This window comes from Mustela nivalis (assembly GCF_964662115.1).
Source record: "Mustela nivalis genome assembly, chromosome: 7".
Classification (NCBI taxonomy): domain Eukaryota; kingdom Metazoa; phylum Chordata; class Mammalia; order Carnivora; family Mustelidae; genus Mustela; species Mustela nivalis.
The window spans coordinates 5,338,034-5,358,453 of NC_139026.1; the positions used below are offsets into that span (position 1 = coordinate 5,338,034).

The window sequence follows — 20,420 nt, forward strand, 5'->3', positions numbered from 1 at the left end:
GAGCCACGTCTTTTCCCAGCCGGCATCTCCCGCGGCCCCGCGGCCTCAGGCTCCGCTCAGCCTCACCCAGCCACCCCTTGGCTGGTAGTGCTGGGGTCCCCGGCCTGGCACGGACTCTAGAGTCTGGGTAGGAAGAGCATCCAGTGACCCCAGCCCCGCGTCTGTCCTGAACTCAGTACTACACCCTCCTGCTGGGAGACAGCCCCGGTCATATCCCACATGGCCAGAGCCCCTCCTCTTGGCCACACAGTGCCCCCCAACCCAGCTCACACCAGCTCTGTCCTACCAGGGGCCCAGGGAGACCTCGGAACCCCCCAGAGTGCCCTCCCTCTGACCTCGCCTCCAGTCTGTCCGCGGCCCCGGCCAGCAGCTCTGAATGATGGCCTCTCGGCACCCCGCTGTTGCCTCCTCAGCCAGGCTACTGCTGCCCGGCCCCCCCACCCCTCACCCCCAAGCTCACTCCCAGAGCAGCAGCCTGGACCATGCGGGGGCTCTAGGTCCCCTTCTCCCTCAGAGCGAAGCCTAGCAGGACCCCGGGACCCAGGAGCTCACGGCCATGGCCTGTGACCTCCGCTCTGGCCCCCCCGCTCCCTCCCCAGATCGCCTCCCAGCTGGCTCCACACGGCTCAAGCCTCCACGCAAGGTCCCCCACCCCTTGAGCGGCACACACCCGGCCTTACTACAGCTCATGTCCTATTTCTCGCCCCGGAACGCATGCCCCTCGCGGGCGGACCTCTGTCACGGAGCTCACTGCCCAGCTCCGGGCGGCCCCCAAGCTCCGCACAGCCGTGGACAGGACCGGGCGTGCGTGGTGGGCGGCCACTGGGTGGTAAAGAAAGGCTTTGAACTCGCACCAAGACAGACCTCAAGGGCAGGAAGGCGCTGGGGAGAATGTCCCCTGCCCTTTCCCACCGGCACCCTCCGCCCGCCCACAGTGCACTGCTCCCCGGGCCACCACTACAACACCACCACCCACCGGTGCATCCGCTGCCCCGTGGGCACCTACCAGCCCGAGTTTGGCCAGAACCACTGCATCACCTGCCCGGGCAACACCAGCACGGACTTCGATGGCTCCACCAACGTCACACACTGCAAAAGTAGGTACAGCTCTCCGTGCGGCCGGAAGGGGGAAAGGGGCGGGACGCAGGGGGGCGGGCTGTTGGGGCCGGGGCAAGCCCTCACCCCACACAGTGCCCACAGGACCCCAGGGACCCCGCCCGGCTCCAGCACACCCGCACGTCCACAAGGTGACACCCCCCGCCCCGGCGTCTCTGTGCTCGGCGGGTCTGCCCAGGGCTCTGGGTCTGTGGAGGGGAAAGCCGGGCCCGTGGCGGGAGGGCTGCGGTTCAGGGGCTGAGGACCAGGGAAGTAGCTACCCCGGCAGGTCATCTGGGCATAACAGACTTGACTTTAGATATTTTTAATTCATTTTTTGGAGTCCTCTGGGACAGATTTTCTAGTGTTGTGCCCTCCCCCAATCAATTTCTAGCCAGTTACCCCTTTCCCTGTGCTGCCGGTCGTGTCTGCGACAGGCCAAAGGCCCATGGCGAGGACTGAACCCTAGACGGGAAGCTGCCCCAGTTCCCCAGGGGGTCCCGCAGGCTCATGGCCTCTGGGGACAGAAGAGCAGGCACAGTGTGGGGCTCCACAGAGGCAGGGTTGAAACGTCCTCCTGAATAAAAGTAGAGAAAGCAAGTAGGGAAGCTTCTGGAAGGTGAGGTAAACATGAAAAGTTTCCCAGGAATTTTGATGTGAGGGTTTTCATAAACAAAAAGGCATGAGAAAATTGTGTATATTTAGTGATCGGTTCAGTTCTCTTTGCAGACCTAAGGTGACTTCTTTTGTAAGGTTGAGGCTGGGAACCTTTAGCTCACAGAGATGCCGCGTTTGGCTTCTTGAGGGTTCCAAAGCTTAGCTCCAAAGGGAAGCATGTCTCTTTGTCCTGACTGTACTGCCTGCTTCTCCCCGAGCCTTCCCTCTCGGCGGGGAGGGTGACCACCCTGGGCCCCTGGCAGGCCCTCAGGAAGCATGGAGGGCAGGGAGGGAGAGAGGAGGTGGGGGTTCGCGAGTCGGGGGATTCACCGAGCTTTCACACCACCACCTGCAGGAGCAGGGCTGGCAGGGGAGCCGACACCGGGCGGGCCTGTCCCAGGGTGCCCCCCGGGAAGACGACCCCGTGGGATGAGTGGCCCAGGGCCAGGCTAGCTGGTGGGGAGGCCAGTGGAGGCGGCCACGGGGCTGTCGAGGGCCCGCCCTCCCCGTCCCCCGTGCAGCAGGCCTGAGCAGGCCCGTGTGGCCCCGGTGCCCACAGACCAGCACTGTGGCGGCGAGCTCGGCGACTACACAGGCTACATCGAGTCCCCCAACTACCCCGGCGACTACCCGGCCAACGCCGAGTGCGTGTGGCACATCTCGCCGCCCCCCAAGCGCAGGATCCTCATCGTGGTCCCTGAGATCTTCCTGCCTGTGGAGGACGAGTGTGGCGACGTCCTGGTCATGAGGAAGAGCGGTACGCACGGGGGAAGGGGAGCAGCGGAGGGGCCCCCCAGGGTCACCCGTTGCGGGGGTGGGGTGGTTCACAGCCACCTCTGACCCACCGTCTGCTCACAGGGCTGAGCTCTAGGAGGTCAGCTTCTCCCGCCTTCAGGACACCTCAGGAAGGCTGCCGGGGAGCAGTGAGGAGGTGGGGCACCCTTTGGCCAGGCCCACACACCCAGGGTCAGCAGGCTCACCCTTATTCATCTGCTCACAGGGAGAGGGGACGTCCCAGCTGGGACCCTCCGCCCCAGCCCTGGCTTGTGCTGGGCGTGGGCGTGAGCCCTGTTTGGGGGAGCAGCCGGCCGGAGAAAGACAGTGACAACCCGACAGAGAGGGGCAGTGACCAGGGGTTCACCAGGGCAGAGCAGGAACATGGTAGTGTGAGGATGGAGCAGTCAGGGAGGCTTCCTGGAGGAGGAGGCACAGAAACCTGCTCTGTAGGATGAGAAGGAACTGGGGTTGAGGGTGGGGACTGGCCTTTGAGGCAGAGGTAACATGGGTGGAGCCTAGAGTTGGACTGTTTGGGGGACTGGGCGTGGGAACTGGGTGGCTGACCTGGTGGGGGAAGCACGTGGCCTGCAGAAGGAGGTCAAGGGCCGGGGCAGGGTTGTGGATCAACCAACCACTCAGGCCCCCTACTCTGTCCCCAGCATCACCCGCGTCTATCACCACCTATGAGACCTGCCAGACCTATGAGAGGCCCATCGCCTTCACCTCCCGCTCCCGGAAGCTCTGGATCCAGTTCAAATCCAATGAAGGCAACAGTGGCAAAGGATTCCAAGTGCCCTATGTCACCTACGACGGTCAGTGTGGCTGCGCTGTGTGCCCGGCCCACGCTGGCCCTGCGGACACGGAGGCAACAGACACATACGGGGTGGGGGGTGGTGCAGGCGAAGGAGCCATGAATGGTGTCTGTGGCCTTCAGCGTGCTGTACTGCCCAAGCAGGGTTTTGAGGGTTGAATAGAAGTTTCTAGCTAGCCAAGCCTCAAGGAAAACAATTCGGGTGGAGGGTACAGAGGTTCAGAGGCAGAAGTGCCTGTGGCCAAGATCTGAGTCTGAATGTGGAGCAGGGGGAGGCGGAGGCAGAAGGTGAGGGGGAAGCAGGGGGCGTCTGGTGTCTTCACCTTCCTTTCTTCCTCGCCGGTGGGTTTCACAGAGGACTACCAGCAACTGATAGAAGATATCGTTCGTGATGGACGGCTCTACGCCTCAGAGAATCACCAAGAAATTTTAAAAGTGAGTGAGCTTCTTTATGGAAAAGGGTCCGTGTGATCCCGGGATGGTGGCCTGTGATGATTCCGGGCCTCTGTCCTTGCAGACCAGGAGGCCCGAGACAAGCTCCCTGGTGGCGTCCAGCCCAGGACCTTCTGACTGGCCTTTAGGCTCCTTGCCAGCTGCCAGCCTCACTTCCCTCATCTGTGAGATGTGGTGGGAGCTTAAAATCGGTAGAATCCGCCCCCACCTTTGGGACTGCCTGTCCCCTCATCTTGCTCGTGACCTTAAGAAGCAGAGCCTCCTTGTCATCGAGGGGCTCTATGTCTGTCATACGGCAGGCTCTGGGGAGCTGACACTCCCAGCCTGGGAGCTGAGGTGGCGGGGCTGAGGCGGGGTTGGGTTCCCTGGCTGTCCCGCCCCAGCTGGGGGGCCCTGGGCAAGCCCTCTGAGAAACAGAGGCGGCTCACAGAGTGTGGGCTTCACGGTCCTGCACGCAGTAGGCACTTTGTAAGCAGAGAGGTTCGCCCCAATGCTGCTGCCCCCAGGAGCAAAGCTGGAGCCCATCTGTGCAGGGGGAGCCGGAGGCTCGTGCTGGCCCCTCCATCGATCCATCCGTCACTCAGGACAAAATCCTTGACCCGCGAGGCCCGGCTAGGCATGGCCCCCACCTGCCTCTGAAGCCATTCTCCGACCTCCACACTCCCTCCGCTCCCCGGCTGAGGCCTCTCGCCTCCATGAACATCCGCCTGTCCTGCTCTCAGCATAGGCATCCCTCCTCTGGGCGGATCACAGGCTCTTAGAGTCCCACGTGGCTCTGGCTCTTGGCACCTGTTGGTCCTGCCGTCAGCTCTGGTCTAGGATCATTTGGGCCCCGGCCTCCCTGGAGGCAGAGGAGGCGCTGGAGCTCCTGCCTGACCTGCCATCCCCAGCATGGGCCCCCGCGCCCAACTCACGGGGCGGGGGTGGGGGGGGCTGTTTCTCAAGGGCGAGGGTGCGAGCCGGCGCGCATGCCCGTGAGAGAGCGCGAGTGTGCGCCAGGACAGAGCGACGCTGGGCAGCAAATGTGCCCGAGATCTCGCCTGACACTGGGACATGATGCAGACAGCCTCTGGCCGGTGCCCGAAGCTGCGCCCTCCCAGCACCCAGCCCTGAGCTCCGCTGCGGGCCGGGCTCCCTCCCAGCTCTCAGGACGCAGCTTGTGCTCGTCTCTACAAGGGGCCCAGCTTTCCGACCTCCATCTGTCCGCCTCGAAACCCTCTGCCCCGCTCCGTGTCCTCTGGTTTCAATGCGATGGTTTGGGTTTTTTTATTTTGCAGAACTCTTTTTAAATAAAATACTATTAGAGTAGTAACTAATAGTAACTCTTTAACCAAGAGTTAAAACCAATAAACTTTTTTTTTTCTAAATCAAAAAATGGGGCACCTGGATGACCCCGTCGGTGAAGGGTCCGACTCTTGGTTTCAGCTCAGGTCATGATCTCAGGGTCATGGGATCAAGCCACAGTGCCGCTGGGCTCTGTGCTCAGCGGGGAGTCTCTGCTCTTCCTCGCCCTCTGCCCCTCCCCCATCGTGTGGGCTGTCTGTAAAATAAATGGATCTTTTTTAAAAAATCAAAAAACAGGGGTGCCTGGGTGGCTCAGTGGGTTAAGCCGCTGCCTTCGGCTCAGGTCATGATCTCAGGGTCCTGGGATCGAGTCCCGCATCGGGCTCTCTGCTCCGCAGGGAGCCTGCTTCCTCCTCTCTCTCTCTGCCTGCTTGTGATCTCTGTCTGTCAAATAAATAAATAAATAAAATATTAAAAAAAGAAAATCAAAAAACAGTGCATGGTGAAGAGAGTCCCCGGGGTCTGAAACCCGCCCAGCAGCACAGTCTTTTCCTCCTCCCTCATCCTTGCAGACACCCCCGAGGCCCCGCCAGGGCCCCAGACATCAGAGAGGCCTGCACCCCGGCCCCCGACTCGGCCTCACCACCGGCCTCACTGTGTCTTGCAGGACAAGAAACTCATCAAGGCCCTCTTCGATGTGTTGGCGCACCCCCAGAACTACTTCAAGTACACAGCCCAGGAGTCCAAGGAGATGTTCCCGCGGTCCTTCATCAAGCTGCTGCGCTCCAAAGTTTCCCGGTTCCTGCGGCCCTACAAATAATGCCGGCAGCTGCTCTGCTCGGGGATGGCCGGGTATTCCGATGGGGAGGGGAGCGCGCCTTCCCTCCACAGGAGAGGCTAGAAGGCGGCTCTGCGGGCCTCCACGCTGCCCTGGGAAGTCACCACAGCGTCTGCCCTTCGGAAACATGGACCAGCCTGTGGGGGTGAGACCACATCCAGGCGGAGACCCTGGGCCGCTGCACTCCTCAGGTCGCCCGGCTGGGAAAACACTGCTTTTGGGGGGCGGCTCTGCTCCTTCCCTCCCTTGCTCGGCCTGTCCCGGGAGGGCACCCTCCCTGCGCGACACTAGGACCCACCTGGGCCAGGACACTCTGTGCCGCCGCGCAGCCAGCACGTTTGGGGGTCACATGTGGCCTTGCCTGACGCCTCAGGAGAGAGGGGGACGCGACTGCCTCTGTCTGCAGGCAGGCTCTGGGAGGCATCATCTGCGACAGGAAGCCAGGCTGTGGGAGGAGGGCTGTGGGAGGGCGTCTGGGGAGCGTGGATAAGCCAGTGTCTGCACCGGCAAAGGCACCCGCCCCTGTCCTCCAGCCGTGGGTCCGGGACGCGGGCGCCACGTGGCAGAGCTCTAAGGATTCTGTGATGGGACAGAGAAGAGCTGCTAGCGGAGGAAACTGTAGATTTGTGCTTTTCCTTGATAGAGCATCTAATTAAGTACTATATATATATAAATATAAATATAAATATAATATACTTCTATCTGTGGGTACTTTAGGAAAATCCTCTTCAGTAACTGTAAATACAAACTGCGGCCCCACGCCTTCCCTCCCGAGCTGGCCCCAGCCTCCCTGAGGGGTGAAGCCCCTCCAGGCGCTCTCCGCCTGGTTCTGTGAGGGCGGGCGGGGGGCGGGGGGAGTAGCGCGAGCTGGTTCTGGACACGCTCTGGAACGCACATTCTTTGAGAACTGGGCCCCGATGCTTTGCTGGAGTGTTGCCCTCTGATGGAATGTTGTAGAAGGCCATTTCCCCTTGGGCCCTTTCCTATGGGTACCAAGGCCCAGCAGGAAATCTCGAAAGGGACCTGTGCTGGCCCTGAGGCCATGACCTTGGGGTCTGTGCCATGGCCTCGTGCCACAGGGAAACAAGGCTGTCCCCACGTGAGCACAGGCTGTGCCACCGCAAGAGACCTCAGAGGGCAGCAGCCCACCCCTTTATCTTACCAGTGAGGAGAACGTGCGACAGAGGGCAGGCAGGCAGCCAGTGTCGGAGGCCTGGCCCCCGGAGCGCTGTCTACTTTCTGCTGTGCCACGCTGGGGTTCCTCTGAGAGTCTGTCTTTAAAGAAGAGAAGGCCAGAGGCTGACCCCGTCGCATGGTGTCCCCCTCGGTCAGGAATTTAGCACCGGGACACAGCCAGAAACGTCCCTGACGCTCTGAGTCCTCGCCTGCTGACCGACTGCTGGCTGCCACCTATGAGCCTTGCGTGGGAAGCAGTCTGTATCTTTAGGGTAACAAATGATCACAGTTGCAAAACACATGGGACAATCTTAAAATGAACCCGTCATCTGTCCCAGGTGCCTCTAGGCTGTCTCCTCCTCCTGCCCCCACACCCGCGCTGAGCAGTGGGCTCGGTCTGAGACTCATCCACGGCACGACGCCGATGGTGAAGCCTGAGGCCAGGCGACCAGGGTCTGGGGGTCGATGACAAGACAGGCCGCGGCGATGTCACAATACAAAACAGGGCTGGGGGCTCAAATCGTTCCTTGCTGCCACCCACGTCAGCAACAGCGAGTCCCCAGTTTAATGAACGCGGCCACCAGGGCTTTCTCTGCCAAAATCCAACTCAGGTCTGGAAGGGGCCTGGTGGGCAGGTCAGTGTGAGCCCTGAGCTCTGTCCCGGCCCACACCACCCTCCCCTGGTCACAGGCCTTGAAGGCCAGCCTCGGTCTCCAGAAAGACCCCTGTCTTCCCTCCGAGTCCTTGCTTATCCCCAGGAATTACCTGAGTGTCCTCCAGAATAGGCTTCCAATACCAACCACCCAGGAGAGGGGTTTTTTATAGTGTTCTCAAGACATAGAGGACCAGAAGAGCTCTAACCTTTCTTGAACACTTCGTGCCACCCCTCTGGGTGTTTTCGGACAGTCGCTACCCACAAACCCCACTAAACCCACCGGCCCTTCCAGTGGGAGCCTCGCCATGTTGCATGGCTCTCCCCGCCACTGTGGTCAGACCTGCCCGATGTTCCCCCAGCAGAGCAGAACAGATGTGGGACCCTTTGCCCTCGCAAGTACCAGGGAGCCAGCAACCCCAGCTTGCCAGCTGCCAGCACATTCCCATCAGGGGCACTCAAAGGCCAGGAGTGGGGTCTGTCCTTAATCTTGATGTCAGACCTCAGCCCCACCCTGGGGAACCTGAGGATCACACCTGTTAAACAAGATCTGTCCCCGGTCATCGGAGCCTGGTGGCTCGGGGGGAGAGCTCCCTGGGCAACAAAGCACGTTTGTCCATGTTCCCGTGTTGCAGAAGCTGGTGACAGGTTGGCGTCGGTGGAGCAGGTGGAGGTAGAAAGGACGGGCCCCAGAGAGGATAGGTCCCGGCAGTGAGTCCCAGGGAAGAACAGCACAGGACAAGGGTGCGGGAGGCCCGTGCTGCCCGAGGGAGGGGCTGACCAGAAGGAGCACGGCCTACTCCCGGATGGGACGTTGACCTCAAGCAGCCGCAGGCCCAGCCCCGCCACCACCACCCCCTGAGTGGCACGGACCCTCCTCAGCGGGCCAGTCCATCACTCCAAGGCAAAGAGCCAAGGATCAAGCTTCTGGAAGCAAAATCTTGCCCAGCTGGCCAGGACTGAAAGCTGCCAAGCCTGGAAGTCCTGAGGAGCTTGGCTCTGTGCCTCATGGGGCAGCCTGGGAGGCTCTCCAAGGGTGGCAGTGGAAGACCGAGCTGCCCCTGCAGCGCGTGCCCCGTGGCGGCGGGACCCAGGAGTGGCGGACCCAGAAGAAGCCCTTCAGCCCCGCCCCCCTGGCGTGTCCTGGCTCTCTGCTTCCATGGACACGTGCCGAGGAAAAGAAGAGAACCGGCCTTAAGGTCCAGTGGCCAGCTGGGTCCTCAGCAAGGGAACATTGGGGTCGCCTCATCTGCCTCCCCCAGCTCTGCTCTTGCCTGAGCCAGGGCCTTGCCGCTGCGGCGGCATGCTGGCCTCTCTCCCACCCCGGGCTCTCCACTCAGTCTCAGACTCTGTGCTCCTCGCCCCGACAGGAGGCCTTGGCCAGTGGTGGCGACCTTGCCCTGCCCGGCTCTGGCTCCCCAGGGGCAGTCCTTGCCAGCCCGTCCTGGCAGGCAGAATGGTGACAGACTCGAGGAGGCCACGGGGCCCAAGGTGGCAGCCTCAGACAGCTTTCCCTCCTGCCATCCGTTGGTTTGGGACACGCAGATAAAAGAGAACTGTAACCCGGGCCAAAAAGTCACCAGAGAGCAGTGGCCCCAAGAAGCCGCTTCTGAGAGCCCAAAGACAGATCTTCTTTCCTTCAATCTCTTAAAACCCGTGTTTCCTACCTGAACCCCCGTTCCCCTGGGGACACGGCCAAGATCAACCATTTTCCACGACAGGAGGCCCCACCTGCTGGACCTAAAGTGGGCACCTAAGTGACATTTGGGGGATGGGGTAATTAGTTGAACACCTCCATCTGCCACACTCAGGAGGAAAATAAAATACTGAGCTAAGTTAGGTCACTAAGTGCTTACCGTGTGCCAGGCCACAGCCATGGGGCAGGCAGAATCCTCTGGAAAGTTCCTCTTGGTCCCCGAGATAAAGATGATGGAGGCTGGCCCCGGACAGAGCCCAGGGCTCCGGTCCCAGTACCCCGGGTTGGGACGGCGAGCGCAGACGGAGCGCAGACGGAGCAGGGCTCACCAAAGGAGTCTCGGGGTCCGTCCCCCAAGGGAGGAGCTGCCGCCCGCCCAGCCTCAGGATGTGGCCGCCGTCCTCCACCAGCAGAGACAGAGGCGGAGAAGAGCTCAGCCTGCTTGCCCAGGACAGCGGCCTCCACCCCGCAACACACACACACAACAGGCCCCTCTCTTCCCCACGGATCCGCATGGGGGCCGCTCAGCCCTTCTGACCCGGGTGACAGCACCAAGCCCACTTCGTTCTGGCCAAAGGCAGAAGGACCGACGTTTGAGAGACATTCCCAGTCCACACGTCCGAGCAGAGAGCTCGTATTCTCCCAGATGGCTGCCCCTGGAGGCGCGGTTCTGAGCACCTGCTGTAAGCCGGACGCGGGTGCGGCAAGGAGGAGCTGCAGTGCGCAGCGTCCCGGCTGCCTGGCGGCTTGACGAGGGCGGTGGGAGGGGGAAGGTCAGCCCCAGGCCCGGAGGCCGCAGGCATGGCCGCGCCTTCCCTCCCAGCACCCTGCACAGGCGGCCCCCAAAAGCAGGACCCTCTGTTTCTCGGAGGACCCCCAGCCCCCGGATGGACCCTCTGAAACTGGGCCCCTCGAGTCTCAGCAGGAAGCAGTGAAAGCCTGAGTCCCCCAGTCGCCAGGCTGCGGGGGGCCATCCTCAGGGCCCTGCGGGGCGCGTGGGGCCGGACACTCCTCGGATGTGGACGGGGAGACTCTAGGAGGCCCAGTGACATGCCTCAGGCGAGGAAGAGCTAGTAGTTGGCGGAACTGAGACTCAAACCCAAGCCCATCGAAACCCAAGGTAGGAGATGTCTGTCTGTCTGTCTGTGAGAGACCGACGACCAAATTGTATGGATTAGGAAACGCGCTGGGGAGTTCCGGGGCAGGGATGTGGCAGGTAGAGAGGAGGGAGGCAGAGGAGGTGCGGACATCGTGACCTCCCCTCCCTGTGGGACAAGCACTAGAAACCCAGAGGAAGCCTGGCTTCTGCCTTCTCCGCTGCGTGGACAGGGTGGACGTGTCCTTTGAGACTCTGGCCCACAGAGCAAGGTAAGCCGCAGCCCGGCACTACCCCCCTGCTGGCTGCCCGCCGTCGGCCCCTCTTCCCAACTCGAGCGCACAAATGTGCGACAATGTGGGTGTCCCTCAGCAGACCATGGACTGAAAAGTAGGGGCAAAAAGAAAACTCGCTGATGCCCAGGACTTTGTTTCCCTGTTCAGAGGCCACGGAGGCCCCAGGAAAGGTCTAGCCCGCTGAGATTAGAACCTTGAACAGCCTGGGCAGAACCAGCCCATACCGCTCTTGAAATGGGGTATCTGAACACCACTGGGGGCTTGGGGGAGGGGCAGGGGGCCCGGGAGGGGGAAGAGGAGCAGAGAGCTGGGCCCTCGTCCCCCAGCCCCCATCGGGATCCGCGCAGGTGCCGGACTGTCCAGGCGCTTTGGCAGCCCCTCTGTCTACAAGAGTGACCTATACCGGCATAATCATGTTTTTCTTTTAGTTGCCTTGAATATTCAAGGTTTTGTCTTCTCCATCGTGTTCATACATATGCATGTAATTAAACATTTGTGGAAATCACTTTAATAATAAACAGGAAACAAACCTAAATGTTGCTTCTTTCTCTCATTCATCGGAGGTCATGATCCAGGGCAGAAAGTCAACTAGAATAAAAAAAAAAAACTTTTCAGACATTCCTGGGCTATCATTAAGGGCTGCAAGTAAAGGAGCTTCCGGAAGCTTCTGGAAGGCAAAGCAGTAGGTTTGAGATCCACACGTAAAGGGCACCCGAAGTTCGGGGACAGAGTTGTTCCTAGATGAGCCGCAGGGAGGTGGACCGTCAGAGCTCCAGGTCCACTGTTTCTCATGCCTGACGGCGTGAGTGAGAGCTGCTCCTCTCCGCCGTGGCTTTGATCTCGGAGTCACGGTCACCTTGAGCCTCGGGAGATCTAGGACCCCTCGAAGCTGGACGCACAGTCAGTGCCGTGTATGCTCGCACACGCGAATGTGTTTATCTGGGAACACGACCCCTGGCTTTCATCAGATTCTCAAAGAAACCTAGACCATCACCAAAAAGGCTGGTAATCATTCCTCTCCTCAGAAATGTGGAGAAGCCTCCAGCATCAGGCCCTCGACAGGAGAAAAAAGCAATTTCATAAGTGATACTAATATTCCAGATAAGTGACAGGAAACGGCAAATGTTACTCTGGCTCATTTTGTTTGGTTTTTGGTTTAACGCAATGATTTAAAAGTCTAAGGAAATTTCTAGAATATACATAGCTAGGTCTCGAAAATATATTTGTACACCTGTGTTCATAGCAGCGTGACTTGCAATAGTCAACAGTTGGAAGCAACCCAAGCGTCCGTCAGCGGATGAGCCGATAATCGCACCGTCCCTCCACGGCATGAACCAGGCTCGACCACCAGCTACAAGCAGGATAAGTCTGGAGGACCTGGTGCTGAGCGCGAGAAGCCAGTCGCAAGCAGCAGATTCCACTTCCTGTGGGAAATACTGTGTGATTCCACTTACCCGAGGTCCCTAGGGTGTCGTTTTCGCACGTAGGTGAGGTTCCATGGGGTCTGGTGGCAAGAGCCAAGAATATTTTTTAGTCTTTTTATTTTATTTTATTTATTTGACAGAGACACAGCGAGAGAGGGAGCCCAGCAGGGGGAATGAGAGAGGGAGAAACAGGCTTCCCATGGAGCAGGCAGCCCGATGCAGGGCTCAGTCCCAGGACCGGGATCATGACCTGAGCCCAAGGCAGATGCTTAATGACTGAGCCACCCAGGCATCCTACATTTTTTTTTTTTAAGTTTCTATTTATTTGAGAAGAAGAGAGAGAGAGAAAGAGTGGAGAAGGAGCAGGTGGAGGGTTAGAGGGAGAAGCTGACTCCCTGCTGACAAGGAGCCCAATTTAGGGCTCGAGTCCAGGATCATGACCTGAACCGAAAGGCAGACACTTAGCCGACTGAGCCACCCATGCGTCCAAAGAATTAATTTTTTTTTAAGATTTTATTTATTTATTTGACATGGAGAGAGAGATCACAAATAAGCAGAGAGGAAAGCAGAAGCAGGCTCCCCGCTGAGCAGAGAGCCCGATGGGGGTGCGGGGGGGCTCGGTCCCAGGACCCGGAGATCATGACCCAAGCCGAAGGCAGAAGGCAGAGGCTTAACCCACTGAGCCACCCAGGCGCCCCAAGGAAAGAATTCTTGAGAGGCCCTTGGTGCAAAGTAGTGGTTTGGTTTGGTTTGGTTTGGTTTTTATTTAAACTTGATTTTATTTTTTCAGTGTTCCGAGATTCATTTTTTGTGCACCATGAACAGCCGTGCCCTCCTTAATACCCACCACCAGGCTCACCCAAACCCCCACCCCCACCCCTCCAAAACCCTCAGCTTGTTTCTCAGAGTCCGCAGTCTCTCAGGGTTCCTCTCCCCTCCGATTTCCCCAACTCCCTTCTCCTCTCCATCTCCCAACGTCCTCCGTGTTATTCCTTGTGCTCCACGAGTAAGTGAAACCGTATGATAACGGACTCTCTCTGCTTGACTCATTTCACTCAGCATCATCTCCTCCCGTCCCGTCCATGTTGCTACAAGATACAGATGGAACCAAAAAAAGGGCCATCTGTACCCCAATGTTCATAGCAGCAATGACCACAGTCGCCAAACTGTGGAAAGAGCCAAGACGCCCTTCAACAGACGAATGGATAAAGAAGATGTGGTCGTATGTACAATGGAGTGTTATGCCTCCATCAGACTAGTGGTCTTATTAAAGCCTCGGGATTCAGCAGGAAGAGCTGCTGACCCCCAGCACACCAGGGATTAGAGAGGAGCAACAGATGATACACTTCAGGGTTGGGGGAACTAAGGAGAAGTTTCAAAAGGATTTTCATATGCTAAAGAAGACACAAGAGGGGGCACCGGGTCGCTCTCTAGTTAACATCTGCCTTCCACTCAGGTCAGGATCCCGGGGTCCTGGGATTGGCCCCCATTAGGCTCCCTGCTCAGCGGGAGGCCTGCTTCTCCCTTTCTAACTCCCCCCTGCTTGGGTTCCCTTTCTCACTCTCTCTCTCGCGCGCGCGCTCTCTCTCTCTCTCTGTCAAATAAATAAATAAAATATTTTTTAAAAATTAAAAATATAAAAAAGAAGGGGGCGCCTGGGTGGCTCAGTGGGTTAAGCCGCTGCCTTCGGCTCAGGTCATGATCTCAGGGTCCTGGGATCGAGCCCCGCATCGGGCTCTCTGCTCAGCAGGGAGCCTGCTTCCCCCTCTCTCTCTGCCTGCCTCTCTGCCTCCTTGTGATCTCTGTCTGTCAAATAACTAAATAAAATTTTAAAAAAAAATTTTTTTTTAAATAAAAAAGAAAACACAAGATACCAGAGCCTTGCTCATTGTCAAACCAAGTTTGTTTTTCCCTCTAGCAAGGCATTAGCATTAAGACAGCAGGGAGTTTCCTGGAGGAAGGTTATAATCTGTCTCCTGAAGTATTTGTCAGCGAGCTACAGATTATAAAGACATTTAATTTTATCTCCATTTCCTTCTGCCTCTGTTTCCCGCATCTCCTAGAGGAGACAGAAGACAGAGTGGTGGGCGTCAGAGGCTGGGGAGGGGGCAAAAGGGGAAGTTCAGTGGGGACAGTTTCAGTCTAGGAAAGATGGAGAAGTTCTGGAGGTGGACAGAGGGTGGTGATGGTTGTAAACAACATGAATGCATTTGATGCCATCAGAATGCATGGTTTTTTAACGATTAAAATAATAAATGTTGTCTTCTGTGTATTTTGCCACAATGTTTAAAAAGTCTAAGAAGCAAATAATAACATCTGCTTAACATACAACACAGCAGACAATTCAGTTATATCCTGCCCCCCCACCCCCGCAAAGTTCCCAGGAGCACAGGCTCAGGGGCTCCCCGGGGCGCTCAGGCAGCGAAGCGTCTGCCTTCGGTTCAGGTCATGATCTTAAGTTTCCGGGATCGGGTCCCACATCAGGCTCCTTGCACAGCGGGGAGCCTGCTTCTCCCTCTGCCGGCTGCTCCCCCTGCTTCTCGAGCTCTCTCTGACAAATAAATTACATCTTAAAAAAAAAAAAAAAAAAAAAAACTAGGCTTCTTTCAGGCTGGAAGACGAGCCGGAGGACGCGCAGCCCCGCTCACGCAGAGGAGAGGACGTGGGGTGAGTGGACTTACTCCCCAGCCCGCCAAGCCCAAGAGGGATTGCAGGTTCCTCAGAGAGCGGAAGGCCCCCTGTTCCCGCTCCTTCGGGCCTGCTCCGTGGGCTGTGGCGGCCCCGGAGCGGGACGGCCGATTCACATTAGAAAAGATGTGCAGCCCCGTTCATGGAAACAGAAATACGAAGGAAGCCAACATACGGACCCCACTGTGGCGCTAGGCTGGCAAAAATAAAGCCTGACTCAGAGTCGGAGGGGGTGCGGGTGAATTCTGCGATGGAAACGGAGAGGCTCTTACCCCCCAGCCTTGCATTTACAGAAGTGAAACGTCTGTCCGTGGGCGATGGCGGCAGGGACACGCGATTGTCCGACAGCCGTGAGCGCCACCCAGCCAGGGCACGGGCAGCGGGTCCCGGTGAGCGGCCGGCGCTGTGGGGAGGCGTGGCATCACCACGTCCTACACCTGAAACTCTTGTAACTGCTAGCTTAGCTCCACTGGGATTTACATTAAATTAATTTTTTTTAAATGTGATATACAAAAACAAGACCAGGGTGTCCGTTCAGTCACAGTAGGAGAGGCTCTCACCAGGATGATGAGACAAGGAAGGAAGCAAGCTGTCTCTGTTCACAGACAGCCTGCCCTGTGCACAGAAAACCCTAAGGAATCCACAGAAAGGCCACTGGAGCTAATAAATGAGGTCAGCAAGCTTACCGGGGATAAGATCAACCTGCAAAAATCATTTTGGATTTTGGAGCTCCTGGTTGGCTCAGTGGGTTAAGCCTCTGCCTTCAGTTCAGGTCATGATCTCAGGGTCCTGGGATCGAGCCCCGCTTCGGGCTCCCTGCTCAGTGGGACGTCTGCCTCTGCCCCTCCCCTGCTTGTGAACGTGTTCTCTCTCTCTCTCTCTCTCTCTCAAATAAATAGAATCTTTAAAAAACAATTACATTTTCCTATGATGTGGGAAACCAAGGTAGAAGGAAGGTAGAGAAAATTGTCCTTATTAACCTGCGGCCACTGACAAGTGCTTGCGGAGACAGAGAGCAACCAACCTTCCTCCCAGAAACTCCCTACTGCCTTGATGCTCAGCACCTTGCTAGAGGGAAAAGCAACCTTGGTTTGACAATAAGCGAGGCCTCTGGTACCCCTTGTGTCTTCTATAGCGTATGAAAATCCTTTTGAAACTTCCCTTCTCTTTACTTCCCCCAACCCCAAAGTCTATCATCAGTTGCTTCTCACTAATGGGGGGGGGGGTTGGGGCGTTGGGGGGCAGCAGCTCTTTCTGCCCATGGATCCTGTTCCCATGCTTTAATAAAAACCCCCATTTGCACCAAAGATATTGCAAGAATTCTTTCTTGACCATTGGTTACCAACACACCAAGATTCAAAAAACTACAGCATATGTATCAACAACGAATAATCTGAAAATGAAATTAAGAAAAAAATCCATTCAGGGGTGCCTGGGAGGTTCAGTCAGTTAAGTGTCCAACTCTCCCTCTCAGCTCAGATCTTGATCTCAGGGTTGGGAGTTCAAGCCCCACCCTGGGCTCCACCGGGCAGGGCACCTAGTTTGTTTTTTGGGTTTTTTTTTTTTAAGATTTTTATTTATTTATTTGACAGACAAAGATCACAAGTAGGCAGAGAGGCAGGCAGAGAAAGGGGAGGAAGCAGGCTCCCTGCCGAGCAGAGAGCCCGACGCGGGCCTCGATCCCAGGACCCTGGGATCATGACCCGAGCCGAAGGCAGAGGCTTTAACCCACTGAGCCACCCAGGTGCCCATGGCACCTAGTTTTAAAAGAAATCCATTTACATTAGCATCAAAAAGGATAAAATATTTAGGAATAGATTTCATAATGATGTGCAAAAACAGTTTGGCAGGTCCTCAGTTAGTAAACTCAGTCTGTGACCCAGCAATTCCACGCCTGGTTGTGTACATCCAAGAAAACTGAAATGTTGGCACGAAAATGTGTACGTGAATGTTCACTGCAGAGTGACTCGTTAACACCCCAAAAGTAAAACAAACAAATAAATAAATAAATTGAATTAAATTCAAAAAAAGGAAAACAGCCAAGGAGTAGAAACAGCCCAAATGCCCATGACCTTCCCTACAGACAAACACAATGTGGGAGACCCACACAGCGAGATGGGAGTACTCAGCCGTGTAAGGAAATGACACACCCATCCGTGCTAAGTTATGAATGAATGAACTTTACAAATCCAATCCTCCATGAAGGAAGCCCAGTCACAAAAGCCAGATTCTGTGTGGTTCCATTTCATGAGCGTCCAGAACGGGCAAATCCCTGGAGACAGAAAGTGGGTACGTGGCTGCCAAGAGTGGAGAGTTTTCATGGGATGGACATCTTCTGGAGCTAGACCCTGGCGATGTTTGCACACGACCCCACCTCCCAAAATGAACACACTCAAACTCGCAGCATTGTACACCTTAAAGGGGCGAACGTCATGGGGTGTGAATTTGTTCTCTGATACAATAAGCAACAGTTACTTGGTCTTTATTCCAGCTCATAGCATACAGCTCCTAAAACCCATGGAAGTCTCCAGAAGGATGTCTTTTGGGTACTAATGAAGGATGGGGCGCTGGGCCCCAGAGAGCTCCCGGGTGGGGCTGGTCACCAGAGGATCGGAGCTTCCCGTTCCACCTGCGACCTATGGCCAATGATTTAATCAAAACTCGTTACATAATGGAATTGCTATAAAACTCCCCAAATAACAATGTTCAGGGAGCTTCTAGGTTGGTGAATGTGTGGAGGTTCTGTGACGGTGGCATACAGCCCTTTCCCAAGGTAGACTCCGCCTTTATTTAAGATTTTGTTTGAGAGAGCGAGAGAGCAGGAGCAGGGGGAGGGGCAGAGGCAGAGGGAGAAGCAGGCTCCCCGCTGAGCAGAGAGCCCGATGCGGGGCTCGATCCCAGGACCCTGGGATCACCACCTGAGCCAAAGGCAGACGCTTCACCGACCCAGTCGCCCCAGCCTCTGCCTTATATGTCTCTTGCATCTGGCTGTTCCTGAATTGTACCCTTTATGATAAGCCGGGAATAGTCCATAAAGCACTTTCCTGATTCAGTGAGCCGTTCTGGCAAATCATCAGACCCAAGGAGAAGGTCATGGGCACCTCCTGAATTGATATCAGGTTGGTGAGGAGCATGGCTGACAATCTGGGACATGCCGGGGGTCCCCAGAGCGTGGCATCTTGGGGACTGAGCCCTTAACCTGTGGGTCCTGTGCTGACTCCCGGTAGACACTGTCAGAATCAAACACTCAGAGAGGTGCAGAGCCCCTTGGTGTCGAAGATGGGAGCAAAACCGGTTCCGGTCTAAACAAGAGATAACATCACCAAGTGGCGCGAAATGAAAGCTTCCTGAGAACATCACATCGTATCCTTGAACTAAACAATCTACTGTGTACGTACGCGCAGACACATGTGAGGAAGGAACTTTCTGAAGCCTGGAAGTAAGCAACGTCCTCTCCCACACCAGGACGTCCTTCCCGGAGGTGGAAGGGACTGTGATGCGGGAATGGGCAGCGCCGCTGTTGCCTGACCACGCGACACACTCTGGTGTTAGATGCATTCAGTCTTTTACAGGACTGCGGAGCCAAAGCGTGGGTTTCAACACATTTCCTTACGAAGCTGCCGGCCTGGAGACCAGCCTGGAGCCCAGCTTGCCGCCTGCCCGTGCCTCTCCTCCGCTTGGAAGATTGCTGGAGGCTACGGGATGGTTGGAGTCCTGGATCAAACCAGGCCCTGACTTGTGTCTCCTTCAAAGTCCGGACACCTTGATGAGGAGTCAAGGCCAGGAAAGTTGAGTAACTCCGAGAAAGGGTCTGTGCTCTGTGTCGTGCGCTCGCCTGCGTGACTTCCCACACACTCTCCCTCCGGAAGGGAACAATGAGGTCAGGGTCATGAATTCTCAGTTGGTCCTTGTTGGTCCTGTACCTCCATACCCCACTCCCTGGTTGACTGTCTTGCTAATGGCATTAGCCGAGACTACCTGGCATCAGGAGGTTTGCTTGTAGTTCATGTAAACTTGTTACAGAAACTTGCGGTCATCCGACTAGGGACTGATGTATTACTCCTTCTGTTGTGGTCTGCCTTATAAACGCTTGTAAGATGTGGAATAAAATTGGTACTGTTGGACATCAACCCCAGTGCTTCTCCTGTTCCCATCTCCTTGTCTCTTAATTTCTTTTCACCGTCCTCTTGCTCTCACATTTTCTGGTCAATGCTGTGACAAGTGGCACCCGAACAGAGACCCGTGAGCACGTTTCAAGGGAGCGCGCAAGTACAGGTGACTGGTTATCAAGATTCCGGTAAGAGGAGCCCAGGTTGACGGGCAATGGCAGGAATAAGATAACACGGGGCGGCCTCAGTCTATGGGACCGGAGGATCTTTCTGTTACGGCCTTGCAGGCCCTTTTAAAGCAGAAGGGGTCTCAGCACTCAAGGCCTTACTGCAATTTTTTGGTGTGGTGTCTGACCTTTGTCCTTGGGTCTCTAAAAGAGGAACGGTAAATTTACAAATTTGGCAGAAAGTAGGGCAAGAAATTAAAAATCAGTTGAGAATTAGAGGACCATGTGCTTGCCCTGAAGGAACCAGGAAAGTTGGGGAAGATATTCGAGAGACTTTAGATCCGCAACATTCTATAGAATTAACCTCTATAGCTTCTCGTGATTCTCTTCGTAATTTGGCCATAGATGAATTGGAGAATGAGTATGAACCTCTCGGTGCAGGTATTTCTCCTGAGTTAGTTGCTGGCCTCGCCGATTCTCATCCCGATCCTTTTGATACTCCTGGAGATGGAGTGCCTCTGAACGATGATGAAGAAGTATTCCCTGCCTCTGCCCTGTAGGCCCAAGCCCTTCTGTTTGTCAGCCAGAGTATCCCCACTTTGGAAAAAATTTTGAGTCTATTGGGGCTCAAACAACTTCTATGAGACATAGACAAATTCCGACTGAATCACTTAAGATTTCTGCCCCTAAGGACTTGAGTGTAGGATTTCCAGTAAGGCAGCGTTCTCAATCGGGCGAACCTGACAAAGATGGGGAGCCTATGCCTAAAAGTACGTCTCCCGTAAGTCCACACTCGATCGTTTATCCAAAACAACTTCCTGAAGGAGCTGAACCGCTAAAAACTACGCCGCTACAGCGGACACTTGATCAAGCCCAACAGGCGGGAGAGGATACCTCTGCCTTTTCCGCTTACCCTGTGACACAACCGCCTGATGGCCGAAGGGCTTATAATACTGTAAATTTTTAAATGCTAAAAGAAATTAAAGCGGCCACATCACAATATGGGCCTACTGCTCCATATACCTTGTCTCTACTGGATAGCGTCAGTTGAGAAGACTTGTGCCTTGGAGATTGGAAAGTCATAGCACAGGCATGTCTGTCAGGGGGAGATTATCTTTTATGGAAGACAGAGTTCTTTGAAAGGGCTAACGAAATGGCTATAACAGGAGAACTAATACTCCTATATCCTACGAAATGTTGA

The 20,420-nt window shown here is 56.0% G+C and overlaps 1 protein-coding gene across 2 annotated transcripts in view; it reads left to right on the plus strand.

Moving 5' to 3' along the window:
• The window catches only part of SCUBE1 (signal peptide, CUB domain and EGF like domain containing 1), a 131,722-nt gene extending 125,435 nt beyond the window's left edge, over nt 1-6,287 (plus strand). For both annotated transcript variants that reach the window (XM_082739858.1, XM_082739859.1), the window contains 5 exons: nt 936-1,097; nt 2,312-2,509; nt 3,189-3,341; nt 3,696-3,775; nt 5,745-6,287. In XM_082739858.1, coding sequence (XP_082595984.1) covers nt 936-1,097; nt 2,312-2,509; nt 3,189-3,341; nt 3,696-3,775; nt 5,745-5,897 — 746 coding nt within the window. In that variant the 3' untranslated portion in view covers nt 5,898-6,287. The remainder of the gene's footprint in view (nt 1-935; nt 1,098-2,311; nt 2,510-3,188; nt 3,342-3,695; nt 3,776-5,744) is intronic.
• Nucleotides 6,288-20,420: the final 14,133 nt, after the last annotated feature.